The 18,897-nt window shown below is 36.7% G+C and overlaps 1 protein-coding gene across 7 annotated transcripts in view; it reads right to left on the bottom strand.

Moving 5' to 3' along the window:
* IMPG1 (interphotoreceptor matrix proteoglycan 1) overlaps nucleotides 1-18,897 on the bottom strand; it is a 56,186-nt gene that overhangs the window by 31,675 nt on the left and 5,614 nt on the right. For 5 of the 7 annotated variants that reach the window (XR_003536458.1, XM_027697024.1, XM_027696975.1 and 2 more), the window contains exons 2-8: nucleotides 11,665-11,898; nucleotides 8,743-8,909; nucleotides 8,499-8,527; nucleotides 5,927-5,994; nucleotides 5,380-5,465; nucleotides 2,355-2,501; nucleotides 1,104-1,162 (exon numbers count right to left, since the gene is read on the bottom strand). Coding sequence is in view for 6 of the 7 variants with exons in the window: in XM_027697024.1 (XP_027552825.1) it covers nucleotides 1,104-1,162; nucleotides 2,355-2,501; nucleotides 5,380-5,465; nucleotides 5,927-5,994; nucleotides 8,499-8,527; nucleotides 8,743-8,909; nucleotides 11,665-11,898 (790 nt within the window). In the remaining variant the exon portion in view is untranslated. Of the gene's footprint in view, nucleotides 1-1,103; nucleotides 1,163-2,354; nucleotides 2,502-5,379; nucleotides 5,466-5,926; nucleotides 5,995-8,498; nucleotides 8,528-8,742; nucleotides 8,910-11,664; nucleotides 11,899-12,390; nucleotides 12,483-17,496; nucleotides 17,580-18,897 lie in introns of those variants that run through there. The other 2 variants (XM_027697001.1, XM_027697014.1) reach the window with 2 other exon arrangements.

The following is an 18,897-nucleotide window of genomic DNA, read 5'->3' as shown; positions in this document are numbered from 1 at the left end:
CCTGGTCTTCCATATTGATGAATATACTTTCATATCAGCTCCTAAGTCCAAGATACTAAACTGAAATGGATCCCTGACCTGGAGTCATAACTGAAAGGGGTTAGTTATTGCAAGTTGTAACTATGAGATGCTACTATAGACTTCTCTGCTTTTTCTGTGGCAGCTTTTTGTTTTATTGATTTCAATATAAAAATATAAGCAAGTAATTTTCAGTCTATTTTGCTCTTCTCTCTCCTTTCTCCCAGCAGTTTTGCAGAGAGAAATGCTAGGAGGAAGGATGCTCCTGTCTAAAATTACATTGCAATATGAGCATTCTTTAACATGTATTAAATATTACTAGAAGGACTGAATGTTTCTGATCCTGTGCTGTAAGCCCACATAAATTTATGTCTTTTCTCCCTGCTCTTTATTCCTTTTCAATTTTGTATAGTTTCTTATTATTAGTTATTGTTCTTTTAATCTTTTACACAATTTTTTGTGTAAACCCATTTTTTTATCTCCCCCTCCCCTGTAGATTCTCTATTGAAAAAGTACATAAGAGCTTGTAATAGTAATAAACATACAAGGAAGCTAAAACTAAAAGAAATTGAAAGACAGAACTCAAATTTACTAAAAAAAATTAAAAATTTTAAATTGTTTGAAACACCTGGAAAACAAGTACTGGAAAAGTTTTATATGTGCAGACATGTAGCCTCCTGCAACCCTCTCTTCACTGTAATATATGAACGGCACAGGATCCACACACAAAAAAGTAGTCACCTAAATAATCGTACTTCTAACTTCCTGTACCTTGTAATTTTAAAAAGTCCTTAATATAGGGTTGATAGCAAACAATTCAAAGAATTTATTGTATCCTTCACCTCTCAGGGAATCAAAACTACTTCTACTTAGTAATTCAAAACCTCATAGTCTCACTTGGAATGTGTTTGCAGTTCTTGCCTATTGTCTCTATAGTATTCCCATAAAACTGCTTTCTATTTACAGCAACATGCCCCCCCCCTTCACCCCCACACTGGTCCACAGGCCTCTTCATCTTGAAGGACAAGAAGGAACAGAAGAACCCTAGCAGCCAACAGAAAAGAGAGCCCCATTTTCTTACTTACTTAAATCCTAATACGCGGATTTCTTTGAATCCTGGAAGTTTCTCAAATATTTTTTTCATCTATATAAAACCATAAAAAATTAATATAGTGTAAGATCGGTAACTAAGAGGCAAGCACAGGTTGACTACCTAGACAATATTTTTTATTTTTGAGAAAGAGCTTTACGAAACAGTCTCGGCTGCCCTCTTTGTGGTATCATAATTGCTCAGCTTACAGTGTTTGGTTTGTATATACTGTCTGTATTACCTGTTAACAGGCAAAATGAAGCACAAAATATAGTTCTTTTTCAGTAATTATGTAAATCAGCGATAATCTAGATCATAAGAGAGCAAGTCAAATAACATGAATCAAATGGTTTTTCGGCAGTTTTGGTTCATGTATAGTTTTGTGATTCAAATCACCTGTAAATTGTTAATTACTTAGAAATATTAACCAAATGCAGATGGGCTTAGATTATTTGAAAAATCATTTATAAATTAAACAGTTTTAACCATCTTGTACAAACAGAATAACAATATACTTTTAACTCTAGTGTTAACAAGTGTATGATTAAATGGTTTTGCATAGAAGATGCATTATATAGTTAGTAAACAAAGTCTGCAGGCACTTCTGTTTGAGGGTAATACTGGAAATCTTGAGAAAAAACATTTTTTATCAGCTCTGCCAGCACATCCTTTGCCATTTTTCTACGCATATCTGGAACTGAACAAGGAAAGCAAAATAACTTGCACTAAGGAATGTTCATAAAACTGATGAGAAGTTAATTTTACTAAGAAAATCTTTTAGGAACCTCAAGTCACTATCTGCTACCTGCTGTTAAACTGATAGCTGAACATTTAGTCAATATTATTAATTATATGAAAACACTACAGATGTTCCAATTCTTACAGAAACTATGGCAACGTACAACAAAATGAGTGCAAGTCTTTTGAAAAATAGTTCAGACAACAGCAACTAATTACTTTAAATATTTATATTACATTTCTCATTAGGTTTATTGTAGAAATTAAATTATGACAAAGTACATCAGTTATCTGAGGCTCTACTTCTGTCAAAGCTTTTGGCTTGTTGGCTTGGTGGCTGAAGAGATAGCTTGAATCAGATGAAAAACTTAAGGTCTTGAGATGACAGGAATTATCTGTTCAAAGTGAAGACAGTAGATTCTAATTCTATTTCATGGTGAGGGTAGTTTCATAGTATGAACCTCAGCCAAGATATAAAGTCAACATTTTTGCATTCACTCAGCCTTACCTGTAGCTGAAATTTGGCAGCTAGTTGTTGGTACTCTGGGGAGTTGGGATCACTAAGTTCAGCTGTGTACTCCTGATCAGTGAGAGTTACACTGAATTCTACCATTTGCTCCACCGGGAGTTCAGGGACTGCATTTGTTCCCAGCTCCTGGAAAATAAGAAGAAATGAAAAAAAGTGAAGCAATAAAACTAAGTGATTTTTTACCCAACGTGCTGGTATTTAATAGGTAGATTAGGTTCCCTTTTAAGCCCATCCCCAAAATAACTTTCTGAACCATATTCTACAAAAGATGACAGTTCCTATACATATCTGTTGGCTTAATTCTTCTCTCTTTGCAAACAAGTTTCTACTATTGTAACTTCAGCATTGTCTTTGATATGCATAAATGAAAGTGAAGAGAATCAAGCCGTTTCTTGCACAGAGACTGTTTCCAAGTCTTACTTCCATCATTGTAAAGTCATATAGCTTTACTTGCAACTTTGGAGGACAATGTGTGACATCAAGGAGAATGACAAGAAAATTCTACAAGCTAGTTGAGATCCCATGCTCAGAAAACCCATGGTCAGTCAGAGTTCCAGACTCTCTGTTACTGTTTCAGAAGTTTGCATTTGGGTTTTCTGTTAAGAAATTAGAATTAGCCCTACCTGTGATACACCTTTCTTGTGCAGTTGACTTTACTGCTGTTAAAAGTACTCATTTTGTTTGCTGTTTCCCAACAGTATTTGTAGTTTTTCCTTACATTTACTAATTTTTGTTCTTTAATTACATTAAATTCCAAATGTCAATTCATTTGTAGGCTATGATGTACTGCCCCTAGGGGCAAAGCTGCTATAGGTGCATTAAGAAAGATTTCCTAGTTCATCCTAAATATAAAGTTATTAAAGTAAAGTTACATTTGCTAATTTTAAGATCAGAAGGTATCTCTCGTTCCTTATTCACAAACAGAGCTGAGCTTCAAATTTCAAGTCTTGGAATGCAAGTATCTGAAGAGGTGATGCAGAGAGGTCACCCAGGAAACTCCTGCCTTCTACGAAGCTCTAAGTCTTTCTTCACAAATCTTGTTACTAATGTTAACATATATCATTGTTGCATTTCACTGCCAGTGTATTTTATTACATTTTTTTTTCTGAATAAAATCTTTCAGGGTTCTAAAGAAAGCCTGTTAAAAATACAAAGATCTCAGAACAAAAAACAAATTCTTCTTTACTGCATGTACTGCATATATGTTGCAATACATAGATATTCTGTATTCTTTAAACACGTTTTTATCTTTTTTATGTGCTCAAGGATAATTCTACTCTCAGCCAGACTTCTTGCACCTTGGAGAAATTACAAACAAATACAACAAGATCAAGAAGAAACTGGCCTAAAAGAGCAGCAAGCTCATCAGCCTGAATCTCACAGCGACGTGAAGTTTCCACTTCTGCTGCCAGGTAAATTGGCATAAGGCTGCTAGAGACATCTGTCCCATACATAACTCCTAGGCTTTAATACCTTCCAAAAATAAGCAGAACAAGAAATAAGTGTGATTGTAGTGGCAGGGGATAAGAGAGAAAGTAAGATGTTAATAATAGAACCACAGAATGAGTGAAACAGGAGAGAGCACTTTCTGCACCCACTGATTCTGCAAAACTCAGCTCTGCTATATCATTCCTCAGGATACCTCAGTTTTAGAGGAATGTATGTTTTGTGTTGTGTATAGAAATATGGCTCATCAGTTAGAGAAAGAGCATTCTGTAATGTTTTATCATATAAATGGAAGATTCAGGAATATGCACTTTCTACATAGCTGCCCTATGACTTTTGAGGAGCCAACCTTTAGGGAGCTGGTGATAGAGGATTGGGCCAAGAAAGAATAAGGAGATCTGTAATAAGGAGAAACTGGTTAATGACAATCATCTGGTACGTCTCAAACATCACAAATAAGGGATTTTAAAACTACTTTTCCCTCATATTCTATTTGCTCTTTCACTATAAGAGCTGAGACATAGGTAGGTAATAGAAATTTGAGACTATTTAAAGATTATTTTGCTTTCTTACATTATGAGGATGTTATAATTTTGGGCAGTAAAAACAGCATTTATCTGGGATCATGCCAGTGCAATCAATTCCTGTGCTGGAGCTGAGGAGCTTGTATAGGTGGGATGGGGAACAGTGGTGATTTGCCAGGGGTGTGATGGTAAGGCCTCACCCAGCATTCCTGCCCCCAAATGACCCTCTTCCTACAGCCAGTATGCACCAACGCCTCCGCCCCCCCCCCCCAAAAAAAAATTGAGGTTTCTCAAGTAGCTGTTCTACAGGCAAACTTACAAATTGGAAAAACTCTCAGAGCAAAGCAGAGGGGAAACGTAAGAGCTAAGTCTCCTCAGAAACAGGGTCCTCACAGGTAATGCCTCCAGAGGGAGGTTCCAAAAGGTTCCCTGAGGCCACACAGCTGTGCTGAGACCAGGGCTACCTCTCTAGCAGCCAGGATAGGGAAAACAAGAACCCCTCCCAGCACTCCACCCCTCTCTCAGAGGTGACTGGTGGCAGCTGCTGTAAACCTGTGGAGGATGGGGTAGTTCCTAGAGCTGTGCTGCATGGCTGCTCTGAAGAGATAGCAGTGGAGATGCTTCTTTGATAGCTGATTGTCTGGCCAGAAAAAGGCAAGGAAGGGCCAGTCTTATCTCCTGTGTTGTGGCAGCCCTAGAAGGTATATTTTTTGGTGTTATTTAATGAAGAATAAGGTTGCAAAATGGTGCAAGATGAGCAACAGGCCCCTCCTTCAAAGAATGAAGACTCTTCCTAAAAGCTGGTTTCCATACTTTTATACTTTCTACCTCATACTTGAGAAACATCATACCCTACTCTGGTACAGAACAGATGCTAATAAACCCCTTCAGTCCCACTGGCTGAAACAGACGGGAGAACTCATGGTTTAAAGCACTAAGTGTTTATAAGGCTTCTTCCTCTTTTCTTCTAGCTGAGCTCAAAAAAAAAAAAAAGGTGAGTGAAAAAATGGGATAGGAAAACAGGCTGCCCTGACCTTCACAGGAGTCTTCGTGTCGTTAACGATTTCATTGAGCAGCGTGCCATTAGGTGCATATGGAGAGAGGGGTGTGCCAGGGGAGCCTGCAGGGGAGTAAAAGAAAAGTCAGGCGAGAACAAGTTTGCACATCAAAAATCCTCCCCTTTCTGTGTTGGTCAGGTGTCAGCTCACTGGAGCAGCTTTCCTTAAGGAGGGTGTGTTTGAGCACAAGCCTGTGCCACTGGAAGATGCCCGTGACTTATGGCCATGCTATGTGTTATACAATAGACAGACTTTCTTCCAGGTCAAACATCAGTAGCATTGCATGTGTGTGACTGAAGGCAAAAGTCAACTTGGAGTGCTACATTTGAGTAGCAGACGTGCTGTAAAGAGATAAAAGTTGCTTCATAAATATTATTTTGTTTAAAACATTTTCATTGTACTTCACTGAACTTGTCACACTTCTACTGCACTCATTAAATTATAGCCTTTTAAGACCTAAGAATGACTGACCTTAGCAATTCTATTTAATGGACAGACACACAAAAAGCAGACTTGATTTTACCTGTAGAAATGGAAGGAATTTCTTCCACCTTTTTGCCTCCTATTTTCTCTGCGGATATTTCATCTTTCCTATCAATCAAATAGAAATGAGTGATTTAATTATCTACAAACTGTACTGGCAATGAAAAAAAGTGTAAAAAAATTTAGAAATATAGAAGTGTGGTTTAAATGAGTGAAGTTATTTCTAATGGAATATTTTGTAACCTGGTTAAACAGGCAGTGGAACAGTAGATCATATTTAGTTTCCTCTTCTTCAGTTGAATATTTGCTCTTACAAAAATATGATTTGATATATTCCTCCACCAAGGACTATCAGTCCTGTTAGGAATCTGCTCATGAGATTTCATGACTGATTTTATCCATGCAACTGGAGGGATGGGATTACAGAGATTAAATCAGTGCACTGGGTTTGTTTTTGTTTCCCTTTGAGGTTAAGGAATGGTAGACCACTGTCTAAAATGGAAGCAAAACTTCTTGTACACCATCTAAACCAACTTTTGTCTCCTTTACTATATCTCATCCTGTCAATACAGTTCAGTGAGAGCTCTGGGCCTCTCCTAATTTTAGGACCAATGGACATTTCACAGTACCAAGAGAGGTTTGTATGGTATGGTGTGAGGAGAGGATGGATGTATTTATTTTTCAGTTGTTGGCCTGCATTATAATATCATAAGAATGGTTCCAAATAATGATAATTTCAAGTCATATTCCTGGATCCAGATTGCTATGAGATGTAATGTTCATGGGTTAATGCCTACCATGGTCCGCATGGAAGACAGCTGAAAACCCAAGAAAGAATATGGTGGGTATGATGTAAGGTTGTCTGCCTTGTATCGCAGGGTTTGGGTTTGTATTGTTGATATTATTTTCTGGTTTTAAGTTTTACAGTCATGAGGTAATGAATACCTTTTGCAATTGCAACTGTTGGCTTGCCTGAAAAGCAGAACTAGTATGTATATCTAAGTACATTTTATTATAGATGTATTAGATATTCCTGCTGTTAAGGTTATGGAATAAATTCTGCTCTGAAACCAAATTTTTATTCATTCAGCTTTTGGGAAAATTTAGATTTTTAGATAAGAATCTTCTTAGGGACATTTTGAGATTTTTCTTTCCTGAAATTGGGGTGCAAAGAATTTAAATTGTTTTGAGTTCTAAGTAGGGTGTGGAAAAAACTCACAACATAAAATAAAAAATGCAATCTTTGAAATAAATGAGAATAGAATTCCTCAAAATTTCTACAGTGCACACAGATGCAGTATTTGTGAAAACTGGTATGAGTGAAAGAATAAGGGTGTTGTAAATGTGTGATGTGGTGTTAACTGAGATAGCATAAAGCCTGTAGTGTAGACAGAAAGGATGTATGAGATACATTTCTATACGGGACCAACCGAGATGTTTAATAATATAAATAAAGAACATGAGCAACAACTGATTTACCACATCCTCTGGATATCTTACGCAGGGAGAACAAAAGTACTATTTATAATGTTTTCACAATGCTAACTAATTATGTGTTGTGTTTTAACTGGAGATTGATCTCTCTACGTGGCATCTACAGAAGATACAAAATGTTTTCCCAAGCCACATAATAGTAAAGATGAAGTCCAACCATGCATAATCATGGCTGGCTAAAATACGAGTAATTTCATAGCATTTACTTCATCTTCTGAATTATGTCTAGGGAAAGCCATACTGTTGACAAAGAATTTAAGAACTCTGAGATCAGTCACTTAATGCCTTGCTGCTGCTGTTTGCACCAGACTGAATGAAAAGACCTCCCTTTGGCCTTCCAGGGGAGTTTAATTAGGGCCTACATTATTAAAAGTACATTTCTGAGAAAAAGCCCTCAAGTCTCTCATGCTGGAATGAACAAAGATACGTAAGATCTCTGTGATCATGAGACAGCGTAACTTATGAATGCGAAAATGTCCTGAAAATCAAAAAAACTTGAAGGAAAAAATAATACATTATTCAGAGGAGTTATGGACAATGATTTGTCTGGGTGTACTACAGTATTTATATACAGACAGACAGAGTTCAGTATTGTAACTTTAATGCTGCCATTCTCAGACTTCTGAGTGTTGCCAGAAGCATATTTTTTTCAAAGAGTTTGTAGAAAAAAGTATCACATTAGTTGACACTGTCATGATGTGTAAAAATACAGAAGAAGGCTAAAGTGAAGGCATAGAGTTTTTATATTATTGCTTAATGAAGCCTCTCAGATAAACCTTTGTTAAGCCCTTGGACTTTCCCATATGAGAAACTATATAGCAACTTTTGTCATACTCCCAATCAACACTGGTCTAATGCAAAGCCATGCTTACATTAGTCTGAGAAAACATTATGTGGTGTCTCGAAGTGAACAGGTAACTCAGACATTCGGCCACCTCCATTATTTGTGATTCAATTGCTGTGTACTATTATACATACAGTATACACCTCTCTCACAGCACACACCAAATACACCACAGTGCTATCTGTATATCTGTTCACATCCACACACATCTACACATATCTTTTTCAAAAAAGGCAGTAACATCAAGTGACAAGGTTCTACTTGTGCTACTTACCTTTCCTGGAAGGTTCTATGTTTTACTCGCTGCAAAAAGATTAAGAAAAACAGCATTTTACTAGTGGGTGTATCCAACCAGATAGAGCAGAAACCTGTTAGCTCTTTTTTTTACTATCCTTGTATATTTTCCTTCTAAGATATGCCCCCTCCTCCTCCTGAGCAATACTTTGCCCTTAAATAAGCAGATAGGGAGGGACTTGGAAGTCTCTCCCAGTTTATAAACAAGTGTCAGTAGTCCTTACCCGTTGGATTATTTCCAGATGCTCTTGGGAATTGCTGAAGTTTTTGCCAATGTCGAATATGCAAAAGGTTTCCCTCTGGCAGGCAGTAACCCAGTTCTGATATTCAGAAGCATCAGGAATCCGATCCAGAAAAATACGAAAGGCTTCCCACACAGCTTCCTGGCAGACTGAGTAAGAAGAAAGGGGCTGGGGATGGATGCTTTCTACCAAAAAGTAAACTTGAAAGCCTTTTAAAAGTTATTTGGTATTTGCACCTTTACGCATTCATCACTCAAAATGAAGCAACGCACTTTGAAATGTTGGTTAAAATTAAATGCTTTTAGAGAGAGGAATTTTCAAACTTATTAGAAAAACCATTTTAACAGAAACTTGCAATTTAAAAGCTGTTGCCTGTAGCACTTTGCAAAGCTCGTTACTGTGAGATGGGTCATTTATTTTCAGTACTTGATACCTACTTTGACTTAGAGTGAGTTCATTATCTGCATTATCGATGTCTCTGAAATTAGCGCAGTCATTTCTCTAGGTATACTCTTAACTTGCTGTAGGGATGTACTCACCCAGCTGGGTTAGAGCCCCTCAATAATACCTCAGGAGCAGCCTGCCCTCCCTGTGGAGCAGCTGCATGTGCAGCAGATGTGGTCAGACTATTAAAAAGGAACAGGCTGTCTTTTGAGGAAATTTATTCATTATAAGCTAGCAGTTAAAGCTACTTTCTATCCTCTTTTTCTTGCAACTGTCTGGTATCTGTTTTTCTGAGCAGCAACTGCTGAATGAAGATATACTATCTGATGATGAGTAATCCAGTTACCAGATAAATGTGACACATGACCAGTTGAGGAGGTGGTGTAGATGATTCCATGCTTTCACCCAGTTTGCCCCACATGAGGGACTGTCCTCATTGTGACTTATGCTATAGTGTATTATTTCAGAGTTGGTGTAGGGTCACGGTAGCCTCTGGTTATCCAATAGAAATTGTCTGAGCTCCTATATTTGAGCTCTTTTGTGTCATGTGCTCATTCCTGGAAGTATATTTGTGTGTGTTAAAAAAAAAAATTGTAATTTTTCTTAGAAAGCAGAAAAATTCTCTAGAGGACTGATATGATCCACAGCGCTATTACAGTTCTAAATGTGTCATGGGAGTTGGAGGGGTAGAAGTGATCTCCTCGACTTTAGACACAGAAAAGAACAGACCTGTAAGTATATGTACAAAACAAAATGAAGGTAAGATTGTGCCACAGATAGGCACAGGCTGTAAAGCTCCCACATGGATACCAGATTACTTTTCCATGAAGGCTTGTACTGTGGTTACAGATTCAAGGATTGTGATCTTTCCTTGCAGGAAAAATTTTTTGAGGTTTTAATGAAGGATACTGTAATGCAATATGTGCAACTATTCAAGAGAGCAGAAACACCTTTTTCTGAATGAGTGTACAAATTATTCAACTGCAGTCATCTGTTTGATTGCTTCCTTCTTGGGGAAGTACTCAGGTTTCAGTTGAAGAACTGGATGACACCTGTTCAGAGAATTTTGTGAGTGTAGAACACTGCTGAGGAAAAGGAGATGTAAGTTTAAACCTGACTGCACTACAAGACTTATAGAGTCCAGGTGATGTGCTGCTCTCCAAAAAGTTGGTAGTATTGTCATATTCAGTTTTTTAAAAGAAAGGGTCATACATACGGTTCTTTGAGTTCAAGCTAATGATACCAGCCTCTTTCAGGACAGCTTGTTTTCAGCCCCATCTGGGATGTAACCAGTGAGTTTCAGGGACTTTCAGGATTAATTTGAATTTAAGAAATGCTTCTTGGATCAACCTCTTTAACACATTTCAGATTTCTGTCTAGTGCCCATAGGATGCTACAATGGAGTCCAAATACTTTTGTATCTATAGGAATAGCTACAGACATTGGTGTAATTTTCGTACGCTGCCTGTAGCAAGTGGGTGCTGGAGTAAAAGTTTTGCAGCTCTACATCCAGGTTTCATTTCAGAGAGAGCTATCTAAAAGAGAGCTGAGGAGAAGCCAAGTTACATAGATGTATGTGAATGGTTGGAGACCAATATAGAGGAAAAACAGATAAGCAGAGGTGATTTAGAGAGCAGATGTTGCATTGGATACTTGCATTCTAGAAATGCTGACTAGGTTTTAGAATTAACTTTGGACTGTCTAGCTGCAGTGCAAAAATATGCATTTTTCTAATACAAATTGAAATAGTCACTGAGTGAAAGACTGGAAGGGATAGAGGGAGGAAGAGAGAAAATATGAAAACCAGGAGCCTATTTGCACTGTGCTCTCTAGGGACCTAGAATTGGAGTGGTAACTCTACAGGCTCTCTATGGGCAAGGGAAGTAAAAAAGGGCTGGGGAGAAAGCAAATTAGTTGAGAAAAGGCAGAAGAAATGTTTGAGACCTTTTGAAAATAAGACTAAGTTCTTTTCATGACCTGCTGACAATTATCTAAGTGTTTGTTGTATACTAACACTGCTACAGGCTTACCGTAACTACAGATACACCAACATATTTGTGCAATGACCAATTAATACTTCCATTGTTTGTCTTAAACTGGTGGGATTAATTCAGACTTGCAACGATGGTACTTGCTGCACTTATGAGAAAGGTGGTACATCTTTACACAGTAATGCAAGCACAGTTTGGTCTTCATGTTCAGCCATGCTAGAACATTATGCAATTACTCCAAGTTCATTAGTCCTTTGAGTGCATTTTTTTATTTTCTTCTGTCTTGAACCCTGCTGATGCACATGTAACTTTATCTATATTATGCTTATCTATGATAAAAATAAACCATAAAGAAAATAGCACATACGCTGCTTAAAGGTGAAGAACAAGATTCTGGAAAATTACTGTGTTTCCTCAATTAAAAGAAAGACTTTGCAGGAGGAAGTACATGCTACAATAATCATCTTACCTCTTAATCTATAGTAAGCTTGGTGACTGGCTAAAATCTGCTTCACAGATTCTTGTGGGCAAACTTTCACACCAGTTGAGAAAAAGGATGACCTCTTTGTTCGGTGCTTTGCCATGTCGAATATCCGCCTTATGGTTGATACTCTGGATCTCTTTGTTGTTCTTTCTGTTTTGTCTGACCCTGAGGCGTCTGCAAGATGTTTGGCTTCAGCATGGTTTATTTTATTAGGAATTTCTGGAAAAGATAAAAATAAGCATGTACATAAACTACATAGGTAGTAGGCATCCAAGGCAAATTCATGTGTGGGAAATGGGCATAAACTTGAGAGTCCTTTTTGTTACTTTATAGTGGTGTCAATGCCCTGACCAAATTAGTGTGCTGAGGAGAAGCATCCTGTGATCACATGGAGGAACTGGGGCTCAAGAGACCTGGCAATTAATTTCCTTATATCTCAACACGTGACCCCAGGACACATAGGGTAAAAGTGTCAGAAGCCCTAAATCCTGTTTTCAAAAGCGACTTTAGATTAGATCCACAGAGGACACTTAAGTGCTTGAACTTTGTGCTACAACATCTCATTTGTGAGCATATTGACCTGTAGGGAACTTTACAGTGCAGTGATAAGTAATGGTCTGGAGCTTGAGGAAAATAAAGAATATCTGTATCAGTCTACAGTGTAAGTAGGTGTCTACACTACCAGAGAAGTTAAATGAGAAATTGTTGTACCTTAAATCTCCACCCTTTAAGATATTCTTAAAATTCCTTTGGGCTTCAAGGCACACCTCCCTTCACATCAGGTCTTGAACCTACCCCAGGAATTAGACCCTGAACCTTTCAAAAGTTGAACAGGAATTTTATTGCCCTTGGGAAAAGAAAGAGCTGTTTCCAGTCTCTCTCTTTTACTCCACATTGCACTCCTCTATCCTTCCCTCACATAAACTGAAGTATTAGCTAGAACAGACTACAATTGTTTCTTTACAACTGGTTGATAGGTGTTGTGGAAGCTCTGGCATTGTATTTCAATAGATCTTCAACAATTCCTGGCAAAGTGGAACAACTACAGTTAAAAAAGTGAAATCAGTGAGTGGGAATCGAAGATCTAGAATTAAATTTTACTTATGGAGCTATTCAGCTATGAAAAATGGAAATGCTTCTAGAGTGTACGAATAGCCTCAAGCACAAGAACTCCCATCACAAAAGGCATGCAAAAAGTCATGACTAATTTAGTTCCACTTCCTAAGTATTTGTGATTCAGTATTACATGACATAGCAGCTAAAGTTAATGTAAAATATTGATGATAAAAAAACAGCATATAAAGTATACATTTAAATGAGCTGAAATACAGCATTTTGCAGGATCATGTGACAAGAGCAGTATCTTTTAGACTGTCTTCCAAAATTTTGTATATATATTAATAAAGATGTTACAATTAATTTGGGCATAACTTTTTAGTTGCCTTTTAATATATTTGATACAGTAATTACAGATAAAAATTAAAGAGAAATGCAAGCAGAGTAAAACACATTTTCAGAGAACTGGAAAACTTTAAACAAGGTATATGTGTTCCTGAATCCTGATGAACCAAATGAAAAAAATACTTTGAAAAATGGTTTAAAAGCTTGTAACAGAAGAATAAAAGGAAATAATCATGTTAAAAAGGAATAAATTCAGTAAGAGCAGCACTATCAAAAAAAGCAAAAGATTATCAGTTTGCTGGAGAAAGAAGAAATGTCATGCTGCATATAACAAACACTAATTATCATGTTCTTAGGCAAATCAAGAGAAAATAAGGAAGGTTAAAACCACATTATCTTGACAATTTGGAATTGTGTTAATTAAATGTTAAAAGTAGGCAGATAACTGATAGAGAAAAATATTTAAAAAGCGTACTGTTACAGAAAGAATAGTACTTGAAATAAAGAATGGGGAAACTTCTACCATGTATGTCAGTATATATATATGTGTATGTGCATCTATTTGTCTCAGTTCTTATTTAATTTCAAATGAACATCCAGTGTTTACAGTGTAGAAATCATAGTAGTGACATCTATATTTTGATACAGGTGCTACTCTGATACAACAAAAAGTCTACTGGTTGATTACGATGAATATTGTCTGAAAGAAAGGAAGTTATAAAATAAGGGCAACAGGTTATCATTATACTTTGCAATGCATGCCAGAGGCAGCAATCTGTAGACCTGTAACTGTCTAATTGTTGCAAGGTAATTTAAAATGATGATGCAGTCATATAATGTTTGACGTTAAATGAAATGGAAGTAATTTTTCCACATTAATGTCTGATCATGAACCAGAAACTGCATAAAAACTGTGGAAATGCATCGCTAAGTTAATCAGAAACCACAAGTAGCCAAACACTGCATTAGCTGAGACACTGAGTTATTTGAATGATACATGGGATGAGAGAACAAGATCCAATGCCATTGAAACCTCAAAGAAGAACCCTGAAATACCCTAGAAGAAAAGACCAAATATCCACATGGAAGGTAACCAGTTGTAAGTCCTTTTACAATGTGTACCTTTTACAATGTATATTAACTGCAACAGACCAGCTGCCCAGGCAGCCTGACCAACTGGGGCAGAGGATTTTGTCACTAAGCTCTTCGATAGCTTTTGTATGAAGTAGAGGCCTTTCTTGAAGGATTTACTTCTTCTCCAGGATTTATCCCTAAGTCATTAACTTGAATTAAGAATTATACTGTTATAAGACTGACAAAGGAGATTCTTTTCAAATGATTGTTGTAACGATTTCAAACTCTCTAGGTTAGAGTCCCTTTTTGGGCTTTTCAGGCTGAGAAAATGACCATACTTTTTCTGCTTCAGTTAGAGCTGTTCTGCCAGCCTATTTTGGATGGATTTAAATTCTTTCTCTTTTCATTCTTTCCCTTCAAGTATCTCTATTGTAATAGGTTTAATTTAATTTATACCTTCTGGTTAGTAAATTTCCATTACTAGAATAACTCTTATTATCATAATTCCTTGAAATCACTTTTAACTAAACTTAAGTAAAATTTGAATTGGAGAAAGCATCAGCCCTTCTCTCCATATGATTGCCCAATATTACCATACAACATGGTAATAGAGTAAACTGGAGAGGTGCAATTTTACAGGGTACTTCATTTGATCATGTAAAAAATCCCAATAATACTAGGCCAGTATGCTTTTCTTAAAATAAGTAATCTTTCTAAATTTTTTTGTCCTCACTCTTTTTTCTGAAATAAACATATGTAATTAAAATATTCAAAGTTTACCCTAAATAAACACTGTCCAAATTGACTTTTTCTTATTTAACTCAGTTGCTTAACTCAGTTTTACCTTTAAGAGTTATATTTAAGATTTTGAGTTTTCTTTGATAGTTTTAGGCCAGAAGGGCGGACAGCTATAGAAGTCTGCTAACAGTTTAGTGTAGTTCAGCTTATTCTCCAAGATGTCTTAAACATAGCTGTAATTCTCCTCCTTTATTCTCACGTGAAAGAATCTACATCATTCTCCTCATTTTCCAGGTGACATACTTGAGAAAAAATATTGAAGTAGTTTTGCCTACATAGTCTCTGTCAGCTGTTATTAAAATCTGGAGTTCCTGACCTCTAGTCCTGAACTCAGACAAATATAACAAAATTTTTCCAAAATACCATAAAGCAATTTCCAAAATATGATACAGCAATCTAATTCATATGGGATCTAATCAAGTTGCTTTGATATCCATACTGATCTCTCAAGTGCATAGTTCTGTTCTTCGGGTTTTGTTTTCAGGCAGATAAATAGTATTCATTTCACAAAATAAAAATCTGAAATCCTTGAAATTAGGTCAGACCTCTCTTCTGTGTCTCTTGAGACCTGTGTTATCAAATTTATACCGTTAACTAAAATAACAAGGCAGGAGGAATATTTTTCAAAGGTGAGAATTCTTATGCGGTTTTAATAATCTGCATAATGAAAAAGGAAAAGCACATCATTACTGAACTGGATTCTAGAGAAAGAGTTTAAAGCCGTTTGGATAACTGGTCAGCATTGGGGGTTTTTGTTGTTTGTTTGGTTGTTTTTTTAAATTTGCTTTTATAAACACTGGAGCAAGAAGCTCATATTCATACCTTTTTGTATAACTATAGTGGATGCTTCTCTATACAGCTTTATTAATTTCTCTCTCTTAAAAGTATCAGTTTTGGGAGGCCTCCAGTTTTGGTGTTGGTAGTTTGGGTTTTTTTCAGCAATGTAGACAATCTCTGCATAGGAACGTTTACTGACAGTATTATTTTGGCAGTAGACTTTTAGTTTGCCCTGAGAAAATTTAGATGTTATTGTATACGAAGATAAGAATTTAAGATATGGTAACTAAAGATTTGGCAGCAAAATTCAAGGTGACGAAAGTTTGAGTAATCCATCCTTAAATCATCACAAGGTTTGAAATGTGTGAAAAAGCAGATGAGTCTGAAAAATAAGTGGATGTTCTTAGGATAGAGAGGAATGCTTGATTGATAAATGAAATGTATTGCCTGCAAAATAAAATAATTGTTAATTAAAAGTTAAGGCTTATTTAAGGGAACTGGTGAAATACGATGAGGAAAGCTTATCAAGTTTAATTTAGTAAAGATCCTGTAAATATGTTGCTGCTAAATATATAGTGGGTCCAACAGTCCTGTGTTGGTAACTGAGCCAGTAACCAAAGCGTGGCTGACTGGTCACGGAAAGTTGATCTTGAGATTTCTTAAAGGGCTGATCAGTGTAAACACCAGATGAAGCATAGAAAGCACAAAGAGAGGTAATATCCTGGACTCTTACCTACAACTAGTGTCCTTCTGTCATGGCAATAGTGAAGATCCCATGTTCTAGTGGCACTTGCCAGTGACATGTTCTCTCCTTATATTCCTTTTAAATTTTTTTTTTATGTCATGCCATATTTCCTCAGGTCATTTGCATGTGAAGAGTCTGACTGGGCCAAAGGGGCTTAGATGAGCAGGAACAGATTAAAATATGGCGTGGCCTTATCATCAAATGCAACCTAGATCCTGCGTGTGAGTACTAGGAGCAGCACCTATCTTCTCTCAGAGAAGCATGCAACGTCTATCTTCCTATACAGATGTGAAAGTGGAGGCCCTTTTCTTGTACTCTTGGTGTTTGGGCCTGCTTTGCCAGGGCTTTTTCAGACACTGTAACTCTAACTGTGTTTACATTGCATGTCCAAGCTTGTTTTTACAACCATAAAGGCTCACAGTTTTAAAAACTTCAGAGTATGGAATTCCATGTTAGAAAAATTAATTCTAATATGTAGTCTGCTCATCTGGTCTCTAACTGGGGTAGCTGAGGCACAGGAGGGAACTCAGTTTGGATCTCACTTCTCCAGGTTTAGTGCACTTAGCCAGTGAACTGTGGGGTAAGAGGGTAGTATCCACGACTGTGGGGAAGTTTTGCTGAAATATAAGCAGCTGACTTTGATGCTTAGCTTCAGAAGAAGAAGAATTATGGTCAGAAGAGAATGCCTCTGTTTCTAAAAGAGGGGAAGAGGGCTAAGGCATTTATATTAAAAGTGAATAATTCTAATTTCTCAGAAAAAATATTGACAAAGATGAGTTTGGTAATTCCTGTTTGGTATGTTGAGTTTGTGAATTCCATTCTTAAATGTGACTAAATAGTAACATTGCCTGTGGGGTGAGGCCTGGGTATCTCATAGTGGTAAAGTGCTCTGGGGGCCAGGTCCAGGCCTCCAGTGTAAGGTTAAGCTGTGGTAAGCTGGCCAACATCCACTAGCAAACTTCCCGTACAAGTACCACCAAGCTGGTTGTTATACACCCAGTAATACAGAACCCTTCATGTACCTCTAACATCTTGTGCTGTAAGACTCAGCATCACCTTACACATCAGGGAAGTGCTAGACCCTGCTTGTGCAGTGGAGACAATACTGGTCTGAACCCTGTATCTCTTGCTTGGATTCACCATGACAAAACATCACCTTGTACATATTCCCAAGCTGCACTCAAGCTCTCTATGACACAGGAGAGGAATTCCTGGCTTCTGCTTAAAAGATAAGTTCTATAATTTTCAACCTTTTAAAGACTAGGTTAATTTTTAAAAATAGATCTGTACCAAGGGATTTTCCTTCTTGAGAATCCAAGAAAATGGTGGGTTTTCATAAATCTGCTTCTTGGCAGGAATGCATGAGGATGTTTCTTTAAATGTTTATGGAAGATGAGGAATGCAGCTACTGTTAACAGTGCTCAAATAAGATAAGGCTCCCATGAATCCTTATGTGATATATTCCTGTTGTTATTCTTACATTAAAAATACTGAATGTTTGGTTATAATGAAACAATCTACATTACAGAACATGTATGGGAATAAATCTGAAGAATATGATGAGTTATTTTGAAATCTATGATATTAGTAAATGGGTAAATTTTATTAAAAACTCCAAACCTTTTTGTTTTAATGGTTTTATATTCAAAGCTAGGAGATGGCATTAGGTAATTGTTCTTTTTCAGAACCCTTTAAATTAACCTAGATTTATGTTTCAGTACCAAAGGTCACTACTGTCATCAGCTAATGTGCTTTTGGATTTCAGTAAGTGGGAAGAATTTAATTTTGGCAAGTAGGTAACACAGAGAAACTAAAGCAAATATCATAATCCCTCAGCTGTTCCCCTCCTCCCAGATACACAAACCCATGTGGTTTTCTATGCCACGTGGAGAAACGCAATTGTTAACCAACTTCAGAAAGAAAGCTAAGAAGATAATTTGAAGCAAGTTTTATGAAATTTATTCATAGACCTTGGAGCAGGCAAACATAGTCTTTTCTCCCTCTGTAAGCAGATAATTTGGTAATATCTTTGAATTATGCTAACTATACAATTCATGGCAAAAGAATTATGGTGAATTATCTACTTATTGTAGATGAGAATAGAAAACATAATATGCCACTGATAAGCTTTTCCTGCTTTTGTGAATATAGTTGTCCTATACTAATGATGAATCCACGTTCACATTAAATGTTGTCTGTACCAACCACAAATATTGAACATGCTGAAAGCTTTATGAGTCAACGTGATTTTGACACATTTTCTTCCAACCTGAAAAAATATAATGAGAAACTCATGTTTTCCTAGACATAATAATTCTCATTAAAGGTAGAAATTTATACATCCTTTTTCAGACAGAAAAGTACAAATTGTTATTCATCAGCTCTGTGAACTTCTGATACTGGAATTCATAGAAAATATCAAA

This window comes from Neopelma chrysocephalum, unplaced genomic scaffold, assembly GCF_003984885.1.
Source record: "Neopelma chrysocephalum unplaced genomic scaffold, ASM398488v2 Primary Assembly neopelma1_23b, whole genome shotgun sequence".
Lineage (NCBI taxonomy): Eukaryota > Metazoa > Chordata > Aves > Passeriformes > Pipridae > Neopelma > Neopelma chrysocephalum.
This window is presented reverse-complemented; position numbering and strand designations above follow the sequence as displayed.